At 46.2% G+C, this 20,228-nt stretch overlaps 2 protein-coding genes across 16 annotated transcripts in view; one reads left to right on the top strand and one right to left on the bottom strand.

The window, feature by feature from the left end:
- LOC100118775 (neurobeachin) overlaps nucleotides 1-20,228 on the top strand; it is a 316,568-nt gene that overhangs the window by 266,905 nt on the left and 29,435 nt on the right. The gene's annotated exons all lie outside the window — the stretch shown is intronic.
- LOC100118149 (protein mab-21) lies at nucleotides 17,949-20,176 on the bottom strand. The gene has a single exon (XM_001600342.4). The coding sequence runs from the start codon at nucleotides 19,937-19,939 to the stop codon at nucleotides 18,842-18,844; it is 1,098 nt and encodes a 365-aa protein (XP_001600392.1). The 5' UTR covers nucleotides 19,940-20,176; the 3' UTR covers nucleotides 17,949-18,841.

Genomic DNA, 20,228 nt, shown 5'->3' with positions numbered 1-20,228 from the left:
GATAAAATGAGTAATAAAATCGAATTTTTAGACAGTTTCTCCTTTAATCGCCAATCAAAGTCGCAATAAACAAACAATATTTAAATGCACGCAAAGCTCACGCCTTCGATCTCAAAACCCTCGATAGACAGTCTTTTGTGCGCATTAGAAGCTGAATCGAATCCACGGCGTCATTCGCATATTCCACTGACAGTATAAAACCATATACACGCGAGATATATACGCGAAGTGAAACAAGAGAGGCGAATATCAGCCGACATTGTGGAGCATAGTGTCTACGTGTCTGGTCGCAAAAGACGCCCTCGGTCCAAACCCATAAACGTCGCGCGGCCGCCTGTGATATACTGGTGAGCTGTATATTACGCAGATAACGCGCGACGATCTTCGCCTGCGGACTTTTTTCGCGGCATTTGGCGCCTCGAGCTTCGCGTGCCGCGCATACGCTTTGTAATAAAAATATTAATGTCCGACGATCGCCCTCTACCTTTTGTATATACTATACAGTAAACGCTCGCGAGAAGTTCTAGGAAATTTCGACGCTACTCGCCAGTAGCGAATTTCGTTGGTGACAACGTCTGCCTGGATCATTCGTCACGTGAAAAAATGATTCCCTATCCGATCGACTTCAAGATCGGGCAAATTGATTCCAGCGTATTAATCATCGTTCGCGAATCAATGAATCAAACGCGCGCGCTTGTTGCAGAATGCAGTTATCAAAGTCAAAACTCTTGCAAATCACGACCGGTGCGCTACGGAGCGACGATCAATCTCCCGCAGTCCCGCTCTGTGCCAATGTCTAAATAAACAAACACGAGCGCGCACCGCCGATACCGATCGTCGCATGCGCCTGTGTGTATGCGCGTATGTACAATCGGCAACGATCTGGCCCAACGAGGAGAAAAAAAAACAAGCGCCCAGCGAATTATGGAAAAGAAAAGCCCACTCCGAAGACCGTCTGTTGCGCGCGGCTGTCGAGCACGCAGATTAAAACAATGCGAGTCGGACAGATAACGGAGTGACAGCTACTCCGCAAGAGGAAACTCGACCTAGAGATCCTAACGAGTCCCCTCGATAAATTACCGCCGAGCCCCGATCGTCTTCGCTTGTGTGTGTGCGCGCGCGCGTGTGCGTAGAGGTATACACGCTCGTCGAGAGAGCGATATGGGAGCTTACTGCCCCTACTCGCTTTCGTTATTCCAAGAGAGAGAAGATGGATGTGCTCGCAGGCGCCGCCGTCACCTGGTTCACTGGGCTTTCAGACTTTTCAGGGCTCTCGTCCGCAGGTTCTCTCCTTCCCTCCTGTTCGCCTCTGCGCGATGCTCTTTTACTTCGCTTTTCTCCTCTCGTTCTTCACTTCGAGTCTTTGGCCTCCGTTTTGCTCTTTTTCGCTTCGGAGGAGATTTTTTGCCGATCTGTACTCGTGGCCCCCCTTCTTTTCGTCAGCTTGGCCCTTGTTCCTCGACTTATAGCGAGCATTGTAATCGGCTACGTCATACAGACTGGTACTGTATATTTTACCTGCTTATAAACGTGAAAAGTCGGACTCGCCCGTAAAATTTAATTTACGACGCAGATCGAGGAAATGATCCGAAAATATACGCATAAACCAGAATGTCTACTCCGCGCGTTTAACATAAAACAGTACTTTACCAGCGTTTATACAAGATCATCGCGGCGCGAGTAATCAAAGCTCCGAATTTTCCTTATTTATATCGGGCCGTTATTAATGCAATACATATTTTCCGTGTTTTACATTCATTTTATAATTTGAAGTCATAAAACTTTATGTACGCACGAAACACTGGTCATCCTTCATTTTTACTGGTCAGTCTTTTTTTCTATATTATACAACTACTAATAAAATCATCCCGTGTCGTTCATGATCAATAGAAGTTAGCGTCAAAAGAAGTAGCCGTCAATTCGCGTAGCCCAGGCATTCATTACGTTCACAATATTTTCGGTATTTACCCGAAAAAGAAGAATAGTAAGACGTGAAGGGCCGAGAACCGACAGAGAAAGGAAAAGGGACAGCTCGATGTCTGTCGGCGTCGCTGGTCTACCTGTTTGGTATAAACGAGACTCTGGTCTTTATCTTCGGCACCTATCTTCACGGATATTATGTACAGCGGCAGCGGCACATCCGCGCGACAGCCCCGAAAAGATGACGGAAAGAGAGAGAGAGAGAGAGAGGAGAGAAAGAAGAAATTTCGTCGGTCCCCGAGATGTTCCCAGGACTGCTCGCTCGTTGTAACAGGATCAGATTACCCTTTTGGAAAAACGCAGGTACCATCTCTCCGGCTTCTTTTCTACTCAAAAGGTCTTCCGACGTGAAGTAGGCAGAAGTTCTCCGGGGATTGACCTCTTGTTTTCCGCCGCGTTTCACCGGCGAGAGCCTTGTAACTTTCGTTCGAGAGACGCACCGCGGGACGCATGCCGTGATTCTTGTTTCTAATTCTCTTTTCCACATACAACATTCGTCTGAATGGAAGTCTCTCTCTCTCTCTCTCTCTCTCTCTCTCTCTCTCTCTCTCTCTCTCTCTCTCGCTGAGTGGATTACGCCGGAAACGTCTGGTTATCGCGGAGATTTCGCATTGTGAACGAAGAATGACCCGAAAACGAGCAACAATGACTTACATCAATAGTTTTATTTCTATAGACAGCATACGTTAACGCACATGGTCTACACGAGCTCATCGAGAAACTTTATGAACGTTTTCTCGGAAACGGCTTCATTTAATAAATTTATCTGGAAACTCATTAGAATACGTAAATAGGAAATCCATATACACCTATACACATGCGCATAAACTTTCCCAAAGTCCTATAAAAAAGCATCGTTAAAAAGAACATCCACGCATTCCTCCACAGGTGCATCAGTCTGAGAGAAACGATTTTTCATCATTCCACTTAGACTCGCTTATGGGCCTTTCGAATCCGTATATACACCGACGACGATGCTCAGCTCTGCGGCCTAGGCGACGGGGATAAATCTCCCTTTGGCGCCGACTGATTGACACATTACACGCGTGTGTATACATTTGATAGAAACGCAACAGCACTATATGACTGCGGTCAAACATTCGGCTCATCATCCGAGAGTCAAGTGCGGGAGGAGGGGCAGGTCCCGCGACGGGTGGCCATTGTGGCCCGTAGGACCCCCTGCGCTGTTCCCTCGTAAAGTCAGGTCGCCGAGTGACAACGCCCACGGCTTCTCTATACACGCATGCGTTTCCCTGTTCTCCGGCGATACGAGCCGGCCCTCTTTTTTGTCCGCTTGTCCCGGGCCTCTCCGCGCGTATGTGGATTATCTACCGCTCGAGGTGTGTTACACGCCGCTGTATGCCGGGATAATAGAATCGTTGAGGTATTTATGGCCGAACGGGAGTATCGTGTAGCCCGATTTGTTTCCTTTGTATTGCGCAGTCTGCATTATCTGGGGTTCGCTTGTTCCGAGCGTAGAATACGGCCTAATAACTGTCGGACTGGGCTCGCAGTTATATCTGCTCAGTTTTTCTGTAAAAAGAGTGCGTCGGCAATATTTACCACACTTTTTTGGTTCGAGCGCAACGTCGGGCAATAACGCTTATTATTACTGCCTCTGTCATTTTAGCGCGTAAAGAGTTTAGATCAATGCATCGGCGAACAGATGCGTCAAGGAGAGTCACCTCTCACGTGTGTGCAGATTGCACTCATCGTTTTTCACTATCGTCCTTCGGTAAATTACGAAAATTTTATAGGCCGCTGAATTAGAGCACTTAATGACCTAATCAAGAGACGAGCGGAGGAATTTCAAAGCGCAACCGCGCGCGATCGTTCTAACACCGTCTTGACGCCTCGGGCTAAAAAGCGAAAGTATATAGTTATGTTCTTTGTTCTTTCGCCGAACATTCTCTTTTTTCTGAAATTCCTAACTAAACGTATGCGAGAATTTATCAAGCATCGCGAGTAAGAGCAACAAAAGATGAAATTTATCAAACGATATGAATTTAGACAAGCCTGCCGAATCCTAAGCAAACAAAAGCATGTTCCCCGCATATAAGAATAGCCTCACGAATCACGTGCAGCTCGGCCATAAAACACGAATGCAAGACTAGTATAAGAAGCCATAAAGAAGCGTTTTGCAGCCCAGGCCCTGTATTTAGGCACACGAAGGAGCAGCAGCTCGCGCGGACTTTTTCGACTATTATACACACACGCACGAGATCGCGTATTATGGAAGTAGGGGTTCGGACCTGTGCCGAGAGCGGAGAGCAAGAGGTTATATAGAGGTGTGCAATATTATATACATACACGTCGCGGTGCTTCTCGAGCGTCGGCGAACATCAAGGCTGCGTCACGCCCCCTGACCGCCTCCTTTAATCATCGGCTCATTACTCATTAGTGCTAATGAGCCTCGCGCGCGCCAACCTTTTTACAGTGTCCGCATGTATATATGCCTGCGTCGTTGGAAGCAACACCTTGGAGCGCATTGCGAAGTTATTCAAGTTAGTTGTTCGTTATAAAAAAAAACTTTCTTTTTGCCGAAAATTTTAATCGATTAAATTAAATTCCGCACGTATACGCGCATAAATTAATTAACGAGAAAGCTTATCGCGGATATTTTCCACTACCGCACGAAGTCAAATTGAAGTCTCTCACGTTACGATAGAGCGATTCTGAAACTGTGTGTAAGACTCGGGGTCCGACCTGCGCTGCAGGGAGAGAAAAGGGCGGAAAGATATAGGGACAAGCGTACAGAGTATCAACGTCTAGCCGTATATACGTTTACATCGTGCGCGCGCGGCTCGCCGCAGATAAGACACACGCGAGAGCCTACACAGTCTCACCACGCCGAGGTATACTCGCACGATTTCGCTCGAGGGTCGATATAATTCACGACTGGCTTTATTCTACTTGTCGGCGAGTCGAGAACGGCATAAAGGAGAGACAAAGAGAGGTGACGACGACGATCACCGCGTGTTCTCGTATTTTTTTCACCCTTTACATTCTATACGAAGCTTCTATGTTTCTCGTTGATTGAGTAGTGAATGCTCGCGATTTGAATAGACAAAGTCATGAATTAAGGCAATGAGCGAACATGATCAATTAAACACCGGTCTGGATAAGTGTGTTCACTGTAAATCATTTGCGTTTTATCTGCCTCTATATTGTATCGATCGAAATCGGCTCGATTGATGTATTGTTATTCAGCTACATTATGCTTTCAATGTGTTCTAACCACAAGATAACTTATAGTATACCTACATCTCGGGATTATTTACTCTGACTCTCGCAGAAAAGCCACTATGTGTATCAAAATATCTCGATCGAGTTCACCACTTCTTGAGTATATCTCGAAATCTTCGAGAGCAGCACTATCCATCTCGCGAGAAAAACTAGCCCAGCGAATCTCGTCCGATTGGCAAAAGAGCCCTGCTTCCACTCAAGCATTCACGGGATAAAGTCGAGGGGATATCACGTAAAGCACATAAGTCCCATCAGCCCCCCCCCCCCACACACACAGAACAAGCCGTGACATCGTGTGCCCAGCGAAGCGACCACGTGTAACAAGAGAGAGAGAGAGAGAGAGAGAGAGAGAGAGAGAGAGAGAGAGAGAGAGAGAAGCAGCAGCAGCAGCGTCCACATCCGTCATGACCGTCGGCCCGTTAAATTGGCGCCACCTGTCACCCTCTCCGACTGACTCATGCCTTCTCTTCCTTCTCGCTGCACGTTTGATGCATTTATAATACCAACGCTCAATGACCCCTGACTCTCGGGGCCGCCGGACTGGAAGTTATTGCGGATTGAAGCACTGCAGCATCCATGACTATTCGTCTCTGCAACGTGAGTACGTATACAGGGGGTTGGTTGGTCGCGTGCGCTGATTTTCCTTCTGGCGGAAGAATATTATTATATGGAGCTTGGGTGACGCCTGCCGACAAAGGGACAGAACATGCGGCGTGTGAATTATTGTGCTGCTGTGATGGGACGAGGATTAAGCGTGTGTCAAAACGAAGGGATCGTTATTTTTAGATTAGAATTGGAGTGGGATTGTTAAAAAATGTTGGAAATTTGGTGTATTCGTTTGAAAAATGAATCTCTGCATATTGGAGTTAGCGATCTGATCTCCCCTATATCATCTCTCTGGAGACTGATTAGCCATTCTGTTTCACGTACACACTCTCTTGTATTCACAACACTCCATAGAATTCGAGAGAGAAACTCCAGTGGGATCAAAGCATCGTGCTACTATACAAAGTCGGTAATTTTCGTCCTCGTATTAATAACTCCCTGAACTCGATTAACAATTCCCCCAATTATCAAGCATCGCGCCCATCCTTTGGCCAGCGATGATCAAGGAAAGCATCTCCGGATAAATAAGAAATCATTGGGTTACATCAGAGCAGCCATTCAGCCACCAGCAGGACTTTCTCCTGGTGCGCGCGGGGGCTGCTGTGCGCGCGTAATGTGATTGTTTCCGAGCGAGTGGAATGGGTGCCGCCGCGTGATGACTTTATCCACCCCATCTCGCGCGATTTCTTTCCCAGCACTTTCGCCCATCTCTGCCAAAGAGAGATGAACGCGACGGAGCGTCGCTAACGACCAGAGCGAAAAAACACAGTGACAGCATAACGGGCAAGATTACATTAGTTTTTCGGAGCCTCAGCTAGATTTGTTGTTGTTCCGAAGTTCTAATGGACTTTTGAAATTACAGAAATACTCGCCAACTGACACAGCGAAAAAGAGCATCTTGCTTATGTGGTCAAACTGAAAGGATTCCCTCAACACCGGCGCCCTCGCAGATGTTGTCTTCAAACCGGAAGCGTCTCGATACGAATCAAACCCCCAGAACGCCGTATGCTCCCGAAATACAGGGAGAGTCGTTCGCTTGAAAAGTTCGAGCTAAGAATCTCTTCGATCGTCGCAAACAAAAATCGGCAGATAGCTGCCAGCATTGTGGCTCTTGTTTTCACGTCTGCATTTTGTCCCCGCGTGTGTATATGGCTTTGTTCGTCCTTCTCTCATCGCGTGTATAATGTACGCGTCCGACTATACGGGTATAGCATCGCGCAGCCGAAAGGATTATACGCTCAGGCGAATGCGAGGGAAATCCTTTAATGGCATTGTTGGCATTTGAATAAAACACGAAATTTGATACGAGATCGGCGCGGTCCTACCCCCGCTCTCTCGCGCCTAGTGCTGCTCACTCGGGTGTTGGGTTACACATATACTTCGCGAACTCACGCGCGCGCGACCGTCGGATTAATCGTACATGGCCGACCGTTCATGCGCCCTTGATACAAGATAAAGGGGCTTTTTACGTTTTTCGCTTCCGAGAAAAAAGGTGGACGAGGTTAGTTTCTCCTACACTCTATGCATGCCTGCTGTTGCTCTCAAAAACGTACAGTCGTAATGTTCGAGATGACACCGTTTTAGTGAAGTTTGTATATGTATTTGCGAAGAAGTTTTCCCGTTCATACGCGAATAACTCAGCAGTTTTACTGCCGTCGTGATTCATACGCATAATTGTGTGCTGCGGCTTCACGATCTGATAGCAGATCTCACATAAAATAGCGCGACAGGTTTGGCGTGAAATTATTAATGAACTTTCCGCGGCTTTGAAGGAAGCGACGAAATACGCATTTGCATTTCATCCGATCATTTATTCTTCTACGCGAGATAGAATGATAAATCATCTATCCTGTATTCACTCGCGATGGTAGTAATAATAAAAGTAAAGCAACATTGAATTCAACAAGATAAGGACGTTCTGCGAACGCCGTGCGAAAGCAGCGAGAGACAGTGTTTAAATTCACTCTTTTATTGCTGCTCTTTACGCGCGAAACCATTTGGATCGGCGTCATTACCAAGGAACGTGATGGCCATTTTTAAAAGTATTGCTTGTTCCTAGAAATATGTGTAGGTATATATAAGTTCTTTTTATCTTATTCGGAGATTCGTCCATTATTCCGACACTTTATCCACGTACCGAGCGCCACACCATCTTATTAAGTATTCAAGACCGTTTTCTCTCGAATACACGCACGCGACAAGAGAAGAATATCGTAATAGCCAAATTTTTGTTTTCTGCCGCGAACTTGAATTTCAGGCAGAATTTTACAGCAGGAATAACGATTGTACTAAACACGCGAGTTTAACAATCCCATGCAGCAATTACTTCGAGTTTTTAGGCATAAATAACTGTGCATTAATGATATATAAACAAACAAGAGCCAACACATATTGACCGATTAAAAAAACGTTTCAGCTAACGTTCAGATAACCTTGCGATAGAATGTAATAATTAGCATGGTTATATAATTAATCGAAAATTTATTATGTCCCCCGAAATATTTATCCTCAGCTGCGTAACAAATCGTAAACATACATTAATGATATTATAGTCACAGTATGGCACTGGTCTCTGCGAGTCGGTTCTCACGATCGCGACTCTAAATCGACGAAACTTTATGCCCGAATGTCTCTTCTTGTTTCAGGTGAGTAGATGCACGATGTCGTTGGATTTCGCATATGTTAATTTGGGTCCAAGCCGTCGCCGAGCGAGAGCAACGCGAGAAAGAGAGAGGGACGGCGGACTATAAGAGCGTATAGTCTTTTTTCCTCGTCTTTAGCTCGGTGGTCTCGCTCGTCGTCGCACACGCGGTGAGTATTATTACACTATACTATACATGCATACGCACACACATACAGACGTATAAACGCGAGTCTGATCTACTCGTAAACTCACCGGTCTAATGGCTGTGGCGCTTGCCATTTACACGCCCGTCGGCTTTTCGTTCTAAGAGATGCAGCTTGTATTATAGCCTGGTGATCCGCGAGTGTGCGCGGGGGTATATATAGCGCAGTGTGTGCCAAAATTTTACACATGCATCTGTTGCCATTTATCCCCCGTCAGCTCCGATGATCGCAGGAAATTTGAGTTAACGTCTTTATAGCTGGATTATTATTAACGTCATGCGATCGCCCTGTTGATTTGCGTCTGACTACTTCATTGCGATTCAGATTTGCCGTTTCCTCTGAATTATAACACTCGTTACTGATACGCGATTATACATATTTTTCAATGTTTCTATTATTATATTCCGAATTAAATTCTCGGACCCTTCAACACTTTTTAATCATATACATTTCAATCAAAAAAATATGCGGTAAGTAATGATGCGATTCTTCTGAAAGATGATATATATATATATATATATATATATATATATATATGACCAACTATAATGGATCTAGTATACGTCATACTTCTGTCCATTAACCCATAAATCAAAAGTAGAAAAGGCAGTACTCGATCTAATTCTCTATATTTAAATTTAGCCAAACTACAAATAATATTTTCCGCAAAGTTTATCTATACTTCATTTCGTATTGCTATTCTATTATGTTTCATTCAGTGCTAGGACACGGTCAATTATTTTACCGATGAAAAACTTCATAAGTAATTTTTTTGAGTTTCAAATAATTGACAAAGAAAATAGTGATAAACTATAATCATATTATTAATAAATACGATTTGGCGATGAGATTAATTCGTAAGATATATTGTAAGACTGAATTCGCAAATAATTTTTGTATGAATCACTTGGACGATGTAGTATCAAAATATCCGTAACGCGCGCTACTACCGAAGTTCTCTTTGAAGTTATACGAGTGTAAACAAGCGATATACGTAGCGCAGTCGTGAGTTTATTAGGTCTGAAAGCCGAGAGATAAAAAGCGCAAAAAACAAGGATACAAAGTGCCGTGAAACAGTGTGAAATATAGAGATCGCAAAAGAATTTCCGAGAGGAAATGTTGAAAAAATGCAAAAACAAATGAAATTTACGAATAATATTTGAAAAGTTTTTGAAGAAAATATTTATAACGAAAGATCCGTAAAAACTTGTAACTATTATCTACACCAAAGTCTAGATAAACGGCGAAAGATTATTATACTTGTCACAATCAGGTCTTCAAAATTACACTACTGCTGTACAATTTCGCGTGAAAAATTTTTAATCTCGACCAAATTAAGTGACGAACCTTACCAGATGCCGAACGATGCCAATGACCCTAGCTTACTAATCACATCTCACTCTATATACGAGGCCGCTCAGTGACAAACAAGCGGATGGGGCAAAAAAGCCTCTGTAAAAACAAACGACCGCTTAAAAGTTTCCGAGTCCTGGGGCGCACACTCGGAAGTGCATTATACGTATATTCCCGAGCGAGTGGGCGATATTAAAAGAAAACCTACGGGATTCCCTCAAACAAACGCGCAGCTCCACAGAGATACCGTACCTCTAGCGTGGGCGCAAAAAACGTTAGGCCATCGAGGCGATAATTCAAGCAAAAGGATGCATCCATCCTGCGTGATCCCTTTTTAGCCGCGTCCCCGAACTTTTACGCGCGCTTCTCGTTCAAAAATAGAGTCCACTCGAGTGTTTTGTCGAAAGTGAGAGAGAGAGAGAGAGAGAGCCAACTCTCACAACTTCCTTAGGCGCCGGCTTTCGTTTCTTCCGCGCCGAAAAACTGGCGGTCCCTCGGGGATATACGGATAGATATATTTGTGAGAGCTAGAGTCAGTTTTTCCCTGCTTCAGCGGAGAGTGTCGAGGAGCATAAATCTTTGCGGCGCGCGCGCACCGCTCCTCCCCTCGAACTAATCAAATTTGGATTCGGATCGAAAGCTTTTCCCCCGAAGAGCCTGTGTGTGCTCCCTGCAGTACCCGTAGGATAAACAAACCTAGGATTTGTCGAGTGTAAGCATGAGAGGTACTTTGACCTTTTCTCTCTTTTTATTCTCCTGACGGATGTGTTGGTGCAATTTAGTTCGTGTGTTTCTGCAAAATCTGTTAGCATAAAAGTTGGCTTCGCCTAAAAATATAAAATTTTTCGCCACATATTCGTTGCTGCAGACAATGTAAGTTTGTCTTATTAATAGAAATCAGTTTGAGAGTAAAGTCCATACTGTTTTCTGGGAGTCTGAAAATAGTTGATTAACGGGTTAAAAAGCTTGATCAAATTTATCGGAAAGCTTGAGATGTATCATTTTTCACCTCTGCAGTATATCCACGATTGATGCATCGGATTAAGTAGATTACATTTTTAACGGGAAAATATATGGTCGGCAAACAAAATTCTTTTCTGGGCATATTTTATTGTTTTTAACCAAAATTTAATCTGCGTCCAACTCGAAATGCGTTTGCTGCCATAATCGAGCCATAAGTCAGGCAACACCCCTTGCAATTTGATTTAGCAGTTTGGACGCGAATGAAGGATGAAAGCTCTTAGCAATTGACCCGCTTTTAACCCGTTCCTCCGCTATTAATGTAATTTCCAGGAATTAATAGCGCTTTCCTTGACTATATTTCAGAGAGTGCATTCGTTTCGCTGTGCTTTTTATTGAATCTCGAATTGTGAATGAAACAAACAAAAACCTGCGGATATCTCTCTAAAGAGAATCAAAAGCCGATACAACAAAATCTAGCAAAACCGCGATAGCCAAGTGAGCATCTTTGCAGCTGGCACAACGTGTTTTGCGCGATGTCTTGCATACGCCCGCGATTATTGCCAGCCATTATCTTGCTCGACATGTACACGCGACGGCTGTTGGCATCAGGACAAATCTGCGGATCGCGATCGAGCCTCGAATACAAAGTCGCGACTGTCGCGAGCTCATAACTTTCCGACGGACCATTACATCCGACGGTTATAGGCGTTCGCAGCCTGGAAATCTTCGTTTTATGCGCCGAATCGACTCGCTGTACGAATAGTAACGAAATTAAATATAAAAAAATAACGATTCGAGCCACGTATACGTGTGCAGTATGAGCACAAAGCAAGTGTGTTCGTATGATTCGATACTCGCTCCCTCGTGCGATTGTTCAATCTTCCTATGGAACAAGTGGTCCGCAGAGCGCTCGTTTGTCTCAATTTGTGACAGGGACACGTGGCGCGTTTTGAAAAACGCGCGTTCGCCCGTCGAGCGCTGCGCAGCGATGCCCAACGTGCGAACCCCCGCGGGAGTCTCCTTTATGGACGAAAAGTCGTTGATTTACTTTTTCATTCGCGAGTGGATTATTACGAGGGAAATACAAAAGCCAGGCCTGGTCGGACAAATTCGTTAATCGTGTTCATCTGGCAATTCATCCCGAGCGATGTATATTGGCGAGGAATCCCTTTGATATTTGTTTTTCTGCCTATTTCAATGAAAAAACCCTGCGGCACACATAAGCAGATAATCGCTCGAAATACCACCTCACCCGCCTCGGAATGCGCAGGAAAGACTAAAGGCTACCGCGGCTCGTACATCGCTCTAATTTACCGAGCCGGATATCTCTCGTCTGGTCCGCAGAAAAAAAACGAGAACGAGCTCAAATATGCACTTTTGTTCTCGCGGCACACGAGGAGACGCGCGTTCCATCGTTCTCGCAAGAAAGAACTAAGCCCGCCGCGCGTCGCATACCAGCTCGTGTCAAAGTCGATCTCATCCTTTTGTTCTTGCGCCTCTCGCTCTCCTCTCTCGGCGAGCCGAGATAGAAAGAAATGCTCTCGCTCGGTCTCTCTGCGCATTGAATTCGGGATATAGATGTAGTCGGACCGCTCGGAAATCATTTCGGCCTCGTTGCCGATTGATTGACGGTGATGCAGCTCCCGAGCGTTTTTGATGAGAGACGAGGATTTTGTTGTACTGAAATCAATTCAATTTCTCGTACACAGCCAGCAGGCGGCGAGTTTATTCGTCTCGGGGGAATGTACTCCCTGCGTATGCATCCGCACTCGACGCTCTTTTATCTCTTCCCCCTACTCGAATATATAAATACGTCGCGGCGGCCTTCCACTTTTATCGTGGCGTCTTTTTCTGCGATTTCGTGCTCGCGGAGATGCGAGTTACGCAAACGGATGTATAATGTGCCTACGCTGCAGTCTTCGGCGATCGGTGAATTTATTCGAGCGACGCAGTCCTCGCGCAGGTATGTGTCGGCGATATGGAGGCGCGATAAACGGTGGCAACGAATGGCCGTAGATAAAAGCGCGATACATGCGCAGCTTTTCAAAGCGAATTTAAGACGAGCCAGAAACTCGCTTTGCGCAATCGCACGTCTATAGACTCGTTCGAGTGTACAACTGCTTCGTTTTGGAAGACGAAAATTGCGAGGATAATTTGGATTATAGCGTCGTTTTTGCTAGGTACACGCCCCGTTTATCGGTGTTAGCATTGGCTCGTATAAGATCATTTTTCTTCTCGCGCGCGGCGCACGTGCGCGACGCGTAAAACGCCGGCAAGAGTATTCGCATCAATGTTTCATATTAATGCGTGTCGTTCTGGGCGCGAGAGCTATACTCTAAGTGGTTTCGCTCGTAAAACCCTACTGCTATACACCTCCGGAGATATAAGTACATCGGCTGCGATCGAGGCTAGAGGAGTTACACATCAGGCAGACGAGGGTGGAAAAGTATATATGCGCGTATAAGAGACCTGTACTATCTTATTGCTGCAGAAGAAGATGTTTGGAGTCGAGGAAAATTGCGCAATGGATTCTCGGTACACAGGGTTTTCAATTACTCTGATTATTAATGTTTTTTTAACGATTGTATATCAGGATACGTCTTAATTGAATGTTACTTTAAAGTGGCGAACATTACTTTTAATCCGGATTCTGTCTGGGTCGGAATTGCATTCTCGCTATATACATATATATGAACAACCTGTCCGGTTGCTAATCGTATAAATTCGAGAAAGAAAAAATGCATACTGCTCAGAGGCGCGTAACTCGTTGAACGAGCATTTCAAGTGCGATGCTTGTAACTTATTAGAGGGAGAGAAACTCCGGGATTAATTAGTCGCAGCGAGATTTAAGTTGCTAGGGCGGAGATATTTTCATATGGATTTAACAAGTGCGCGCAGGGAATTTACATTTATAGTTTGTACAATGCTCGTAATTAACGGCAATTGCCTCGTAAAATTTCAAAATAATTTTACCTGCATGTACTCGAAGGGTATATCATATAGACCCGCCGCGCGCGATGCATCAAAAGCCGCAGGAACAAAAAGCACTGGCGCTGCATCTATAACACTAAATTTTCAAACATTTTCCAAGAACAAGACGCGGACATTTAGCATCGCGTTATTTTTAGCAAACAAAAAGCGCGCGCACTAAAATTCCGCGCACACGCGCATCGGTCGCGTCTCTTTTCGCAACAAAAGGAGAGAAAAAAAACGCAACGAAAGTCCAGGAGATATAGTTGCGTCCAGAGGAGAGCTGGCTATATATGCCGTAAAGCTGAAAACGCGCCGACACACACGCGCGCGCGCGCGCATATAGGGGCCTTATCTTGGTGATCTCGTTCCAGCGCGTACCTGTGCGCTCGCCTATATATGTATACACGCGCATATATAGAAGCGAGCCGCTCTCGCGCCATAGTGTACAAGGCGCGCGCTGTCAGCTGGCGCAAAAGCCGCGCGCGCACATAAACCCGCCGCTTCTCTCTCTCTCTCTCTCTCACTCACTCTCTCTCTCTCACTCTCTCTCTCTCACTCACTCTCTCTCTCTCACTCTCTCTCTCTCTCTCTCTCTCTCTCTCTATCTCTCTCTCTCTTTCTCGTGTTATACAGTCCATGTAGCCGCGGCTATAAGGGAAGCGAAAGAGAGAAGGAGAGAGGAAAAAGGGCAGGCGCTTAAGCCGTAAAGAGAGAAGGAGAGAGAAAAAAGAGGGAAACAAGATCTGCGCGCGCGAGTATCGCGTTACCCGGCCAAGACAGAGAGAAAGAGAGAGAGAGCAGCGTCTGCTTTTCGCGTGTGTATAATACAAATAAAACGAAGATGCGCGGCCGGACGGCCCAATAAAATTGAGAGACACGCGTGACTCGGGCGTCGAATCCTCTGGCCGATCTTCGCGAAAAACAATACCTATATGACATCAGCCAGAGCTTATAAAATGGCGCAATTCAATGAAGAACATAAAAAACGCTCTTGCGATAATTCCAAGTACTGCAAGTTTCCCTCACTGAGTTTCTCTCTCTCTCTCTCTCTTTCTCTCTCTCTCTCTCTCTCTCTCTCTCTCTCTCTCTCTCTCTCTCTCTCTCTATCGCCAACTTCTCCATCTCGCTGTTTTCATTTTCCTCCTACATTTCGTTGCTACATCCTTTTTTTGGAGCGCAAGCTTCTCGGTAACACGTCGGTCCCGATTGCGAGCCCTGTCTCCGCGACCATAAACATCGCGGCTTTATCTGAGCGAGTTTTATTGGCGCGAGAGTTTCTGCAATGGAACGGCCGAACAAGATCTCAAGCGGATCGCGCCGTTTAAGTGCGCGCGTGTACGTGGATGCGCGCGACTATCATTCACAAAAAATGTAAGAGAGAAACGCCTCGGATACGGCCCGTCTTTGACGCTCGATTTGCATTGCGAGAGTCTCGCCCCCCTCGATTCTTCACGCGTTTATTGAAAACGTGAATGATTCACGCACGTGGTGCTTTATTCTACCGAATTGAGTAAAGAGAGTGCGTAAAGCGTGTTTCGTTGTACACGTAGCGGATGATCGGGCTCGGTTGACTAGAAAGCATTATAATATACAGATAACTTTTTAATCCATGCAGACGTTCGTACCGCATCCGCATGTTAATGGAATTAATTTCATGCAGCGATTGTGATTATAATATAATGCAAATTTTGTAGACGAATCGCAAATAAGCTTCAGTATCAACTGAAATAGCAGTAGCCCTCGCTGCACAGCTGCTGATGTTCTAACGATAATTATCGCGTTTGCTCTGCACACAAAAGTGACGAAGTAAACACTATGCCTATAATATAACTTATGCTATATTGGCATACTTTCATCGGCAATGGCACTCTATTCATAAATATAACTCAGCGCGCAGCTTTTTCATGTTTTATGAATGAATCGCCGAACAATTCTTTTGTTCTTCAGGCTGCGCAGCATTTCTTTTCTCAGTTTTTTTAAATCCCCAGCTCGCACTCGCGACAGAGCCGCGCGCTGCACCAATTACAATGTTCGGATCGATATTTATTCGCTTTCTTTCTTCGTGCGCGCTGCAGCAGAGCCTTCGCTTGGCTGCTTTTTTCTTATCGGCCCGTCCTTTTTCGCGGGACCACAATCTATCGCCTGGCGACTGCAGCTCTCGTGCGTATAAAGTGGCTCCGGGCCGGATAAAGGTTTCTTATGAGAGCGCGCTCGGCAAAAAGGACTAGAGAAAAACTGGTCCCGGCGGCGGCGGCTGCTGCTACACTGTTTTGCTGCAGCGTGTGTGTGATTTGCATATTGAAAAAATGGAGCGGCGGTCGTCCAAAGCGAGAGAGAAAGAGGGCCTCTCAATCACGAGATACTTGGCCCCGCTTCGTTCTCTCATTGTCTTCTCGCGTCACCACCAGAGAATTATGGTAAATCAGTTTTAGGGAGGTCCCTCTAACTCGGCAGCGCATCTTAATGAGCATCAGCCGCTCTGGTGCATCGAGCGTTATTTTTCTTTCATTTCTCGATTCATTGTCGTTTATGCGAAAAATAACGTATAATGATATTCAGCTGTTAAGCGAAGACGATTAGCTTTAATTCTCGGAGTAAAAAATTTTAAACGCGCATAGTGATAATTTACAATCGCAGGTTTAACCGCCGTGTAATAGTTTGAAGCGCGCATACACTATAAAATTCTGCTACGGCGTGTATAAACTGCGCGGACGCGGTATATGCGCCACAGCATTAAATTCAATCGCGAACAGCGGCGGCACTGAATTTCTTGCAAAATGTCCGGAGAAAATGATTTGCGAGAACTTAGGAGTAATTTACGGTCGTGCCTCTTCTTGCGTCGTAACTCTCCTTGCGCTATGTTTTCTCTCCAGCTACAATATAGCTTTCTTTCTCGGGTACAAGGCATACCGCGCCGCCGCGGAGCGACTATCTCGCTGCGGCTCTGTTTGCACAAGCGCAACTTTGAAATTGTCCTTTCAGCGCTGTTATTATCGACTGTAGTTGTACTCGCGTCATTGCAGCGCTTGTGCGTTTCGAAGTCCGCGATGCTTTTATTTTGCCACGGGTGTGTGTGCATTTACTTGCGAAATGATCTTGTGCTCGAGTTAGCTTTTATATATGTATGCAGAGAAACGATCAAAATTAACCGACTGTAACCGCGGAGAGAGAAAGCAAATATCCCGGTGTCCTGCAAACGAATAGGAAAATTAGAATTTTATACAGTTAAATTATCACACAATCGAACTTCGATATTCATCATCGTTATTACAATAGCAAAACGACTGAGGTGGTCTTTTGCCAGCAGACCGATTATATGTATATATTTTTCATTGTAATTAATTCCGGTTCCCTGAGTCGACTCTCGAACTGTTTACATTCGTGCGATTTTTCACTTGATCGAGCTATTTTGGTGATATATAACAAAAAGATATTAGCTCAAGTGTATTTGTTTATGATTGTAAAGAGCTTAAATTTTCCACGTTATCCTCTATAATCGTCTTCCGCAACATGATGAGAGTCTGTCGAAAAATTCTCGATCGTTTCGCGTTTGTTTGTTTACTGTGTTGGATTATATGACTCGTCTTTAGCAAACTTTAACCGTACACGTGCTGTACTCTTTGATAATTTACGTGATCTATTTACTCTCTATTCGACTAGTATAGGAAAACGTTAAACGATACGTTGTCAATATTGATAAACGGATCGCGCGGTTGTTTGAATAACCTCTTGAATGTTCATCGCGAGATTATGCAAAGCTCTTTATGATGTTTTGAATGGAATGAATGATCCAATTGCGGCTTATCGCTAATTGCATACTTATACCTCGTAACGAAACATATAAACTTCAAATCGGTATAACAGTACAAAGGATAATCTCTGATTAGTGGAAAATTTATGCGGAGTGGAACAAAAAGAGAGTATCGTATGTGAACACAGATCGAATTGGGATATATTTGAAAGAAATGTTGAACATCATGTTTCGTATAAATATTACTGTATTTTCGAAATTCATTACAATTCAATAAATAGTTTTTCAACATCGTATATACAAAAGCGAGATACAAAGAGTATGGAGAAATTGCTAGATTTCGAAGCAGACGACGAGTCTTCATAAATACAGTGTTTTACAAAGTTTTTATTCTTTACAACCTCTCGTGCATCGATAAATAAAGTTTGACTTCAATATCATATAACAAAGACGAAATTAAAAATTGCAATCTCTACACGTATAACAATAGACGTTAATTTGGCAGTAATGCACTCGTATACAGAATCTCTTCCATTTCACGAACACCCATACCGGCACTCGCTGCGACACGCTCTCGACGTCCGCCGTCGCTTCGGCTGATATCTGCTCGCACTGCGCGCCGGCTTCCTTCCGACGTCTCCGACTGCGCCGAGTTGCACTGGTATACGACGGCTTTCTCGTTCCAAAACAGACACGCGCACACTCTATCCGCTTACACCGCCGGTGTCTTCCTCTCGTACATTTTAAAATTACACTAACAACAACGAAAACACGTTTATCATCTTATGCTCCAAAATCGGATTTTTCGTTCGGCAGTCGCGCTTCGCGTTGCGAAAGTCAAAGAAATAGTTCTCCAGCGGAAATTAAGCGAAACGTATACTATAGTAATAAACACAACAACAAACGGGGCTCATATTCACTTTCGATCTCTCCGACGACACGCACTCGAAACGTCAGTTCGTGTAGATATTTATGGCACTAAAATTCGAAGAAAAAAAAACGCAAACATAGTCCTTTATCGAGTCGCTCGCATCACATCGGATCGAGCATCACAGAATGAAAGTTCGAACGAAAACAAGAAATACGAGAACTCCTCTTCGCGCGCGCGCGGCGGTGGAGGAACTAGAGCTTTTCCAGCGCGGCACTGTTCGTCAGCATCTCGCGGGTCAGTCTCCAGACCTGCTTGGCCGCGTTCTCCAGGCCGCTCGGCGACTTTCCCTTGAACAGGTCGAGATTCGGCAGGAAGTAGTGCGGGCACCTCCGGCACTGCAGGCACGATATCAGCTGCAGGAATATCCCGTTGATGCGGTCGGCCAGGCAGACGTCGTCCCACTCGGCCTCGTGCGGGTGCTTCTCGCACTCGTAGAGCAGCAGCGTCTTCATGTGGTAGCTGGTGACCGGGTTGCCGGGCAGATCGAGGTGCCGGTCCCGCAGCGTCTTCAGTATGCTGAGGCAGCGCCTCCGACTGGCGCCCTGCAGCAGCCGGTTCTCCGCGTCGAGGAAGCTCAGCGCCCAGGCGTCGCCCTCCATGGCCGACTGCTTACCCTGCAGGCCGATGCACTCCTTGGAGAGCATGTCGAAGCCCTCGGTCTTGACCTCGGCCACGAGGTTCGGGTGGGGCCAGGGGATCTGGGGGATCGGCCAGTGCGAGGCCGAGCGCGGCCAGAGGCCCGCGCACTTGAACGCCGGCGTGATCTGCACGACGTAGCGCTCGCGGATGCGCAGCTTCACCTCGGTCGTGTCGGCGATCATCTTGACCGAGTCCCGGTAGGCGCACTTGTCGCAGGCCTGGGCCACCAGGGTCTGGAAGCGCGAGCGGATCTTGCGCGCGGACAGGTAGCCCGATGCAGTGATGAACTCGACCCAGAGAGACATGGAGCGCTTGCGGCCGTCGCTGAGCTTGAGGACGGCGCAGCCGGGCAGGGTGCCGTCGTCCACGAAGTTGAGCACGCCCATCTGGTTGAGGTAGATGACGATCTCGAACTCGGTCGGCGAGATGACGTCGAGGCCGTCGAACCTGCCGTTGTAGTCGGTGAGCGAGGAGATGAAGCGCGGCTCCTGCACCTCGACCTCCTTCAGCACGTCCTGCACCACCCGGCAGACTTCCTGGATGGTCTTGGCCACCTGGCTCTTGCGGGCCATCACCCGCTCGCCGAAGTACTTGTTCAGCTGGTAGACCATCTTCGACTGGGCGGTCAGCATCTCCGGCGGCACCAACATCTTCGTCGCTTGGCTCTCGTCTCGGCGATTCACGGGAAACGAACTGACGAACGAACTCGGCTCATGCCCACGACACCCGCACCATGTCGGAAAAATCGACACCCTCTCGACGTGTCACGGTACAGCAGACGGAGCAGCTCTTCCCGAAAGGAGCGAAGCGCCGCGCTGAGAGAGAACGAGTCGAGTGGAGAGGAAGCGAGTCTCTCTCTCGAGCCGGACTGCGCCGGGAGCTCCACCACCACCGGCAGGTGATCTCTCTCTCTCTCTCTCTCTCTCTCTCTCTCTCTCT

Source organism: Nasonia vitripennis (genome assembly GCF_009193385.2).
Source record: "Nasonia vitripennis strain AsymCx chromosome 3 unlocalized genomic scaffold, Nvit_psr_1.1 chr3_random0004, whole genome shotgun sequence".
NCBI classification, from domain to species: domain Eukaryota; kingdom Metazoa; phylum Arthropoda; class Insecta; order Hymenoptera; family Pteromalidae; genus Nasonia; species Nasonia vitripennis.
This window is presented reverse-complemented; position numbering and strand designations above follow the sequence as displayed.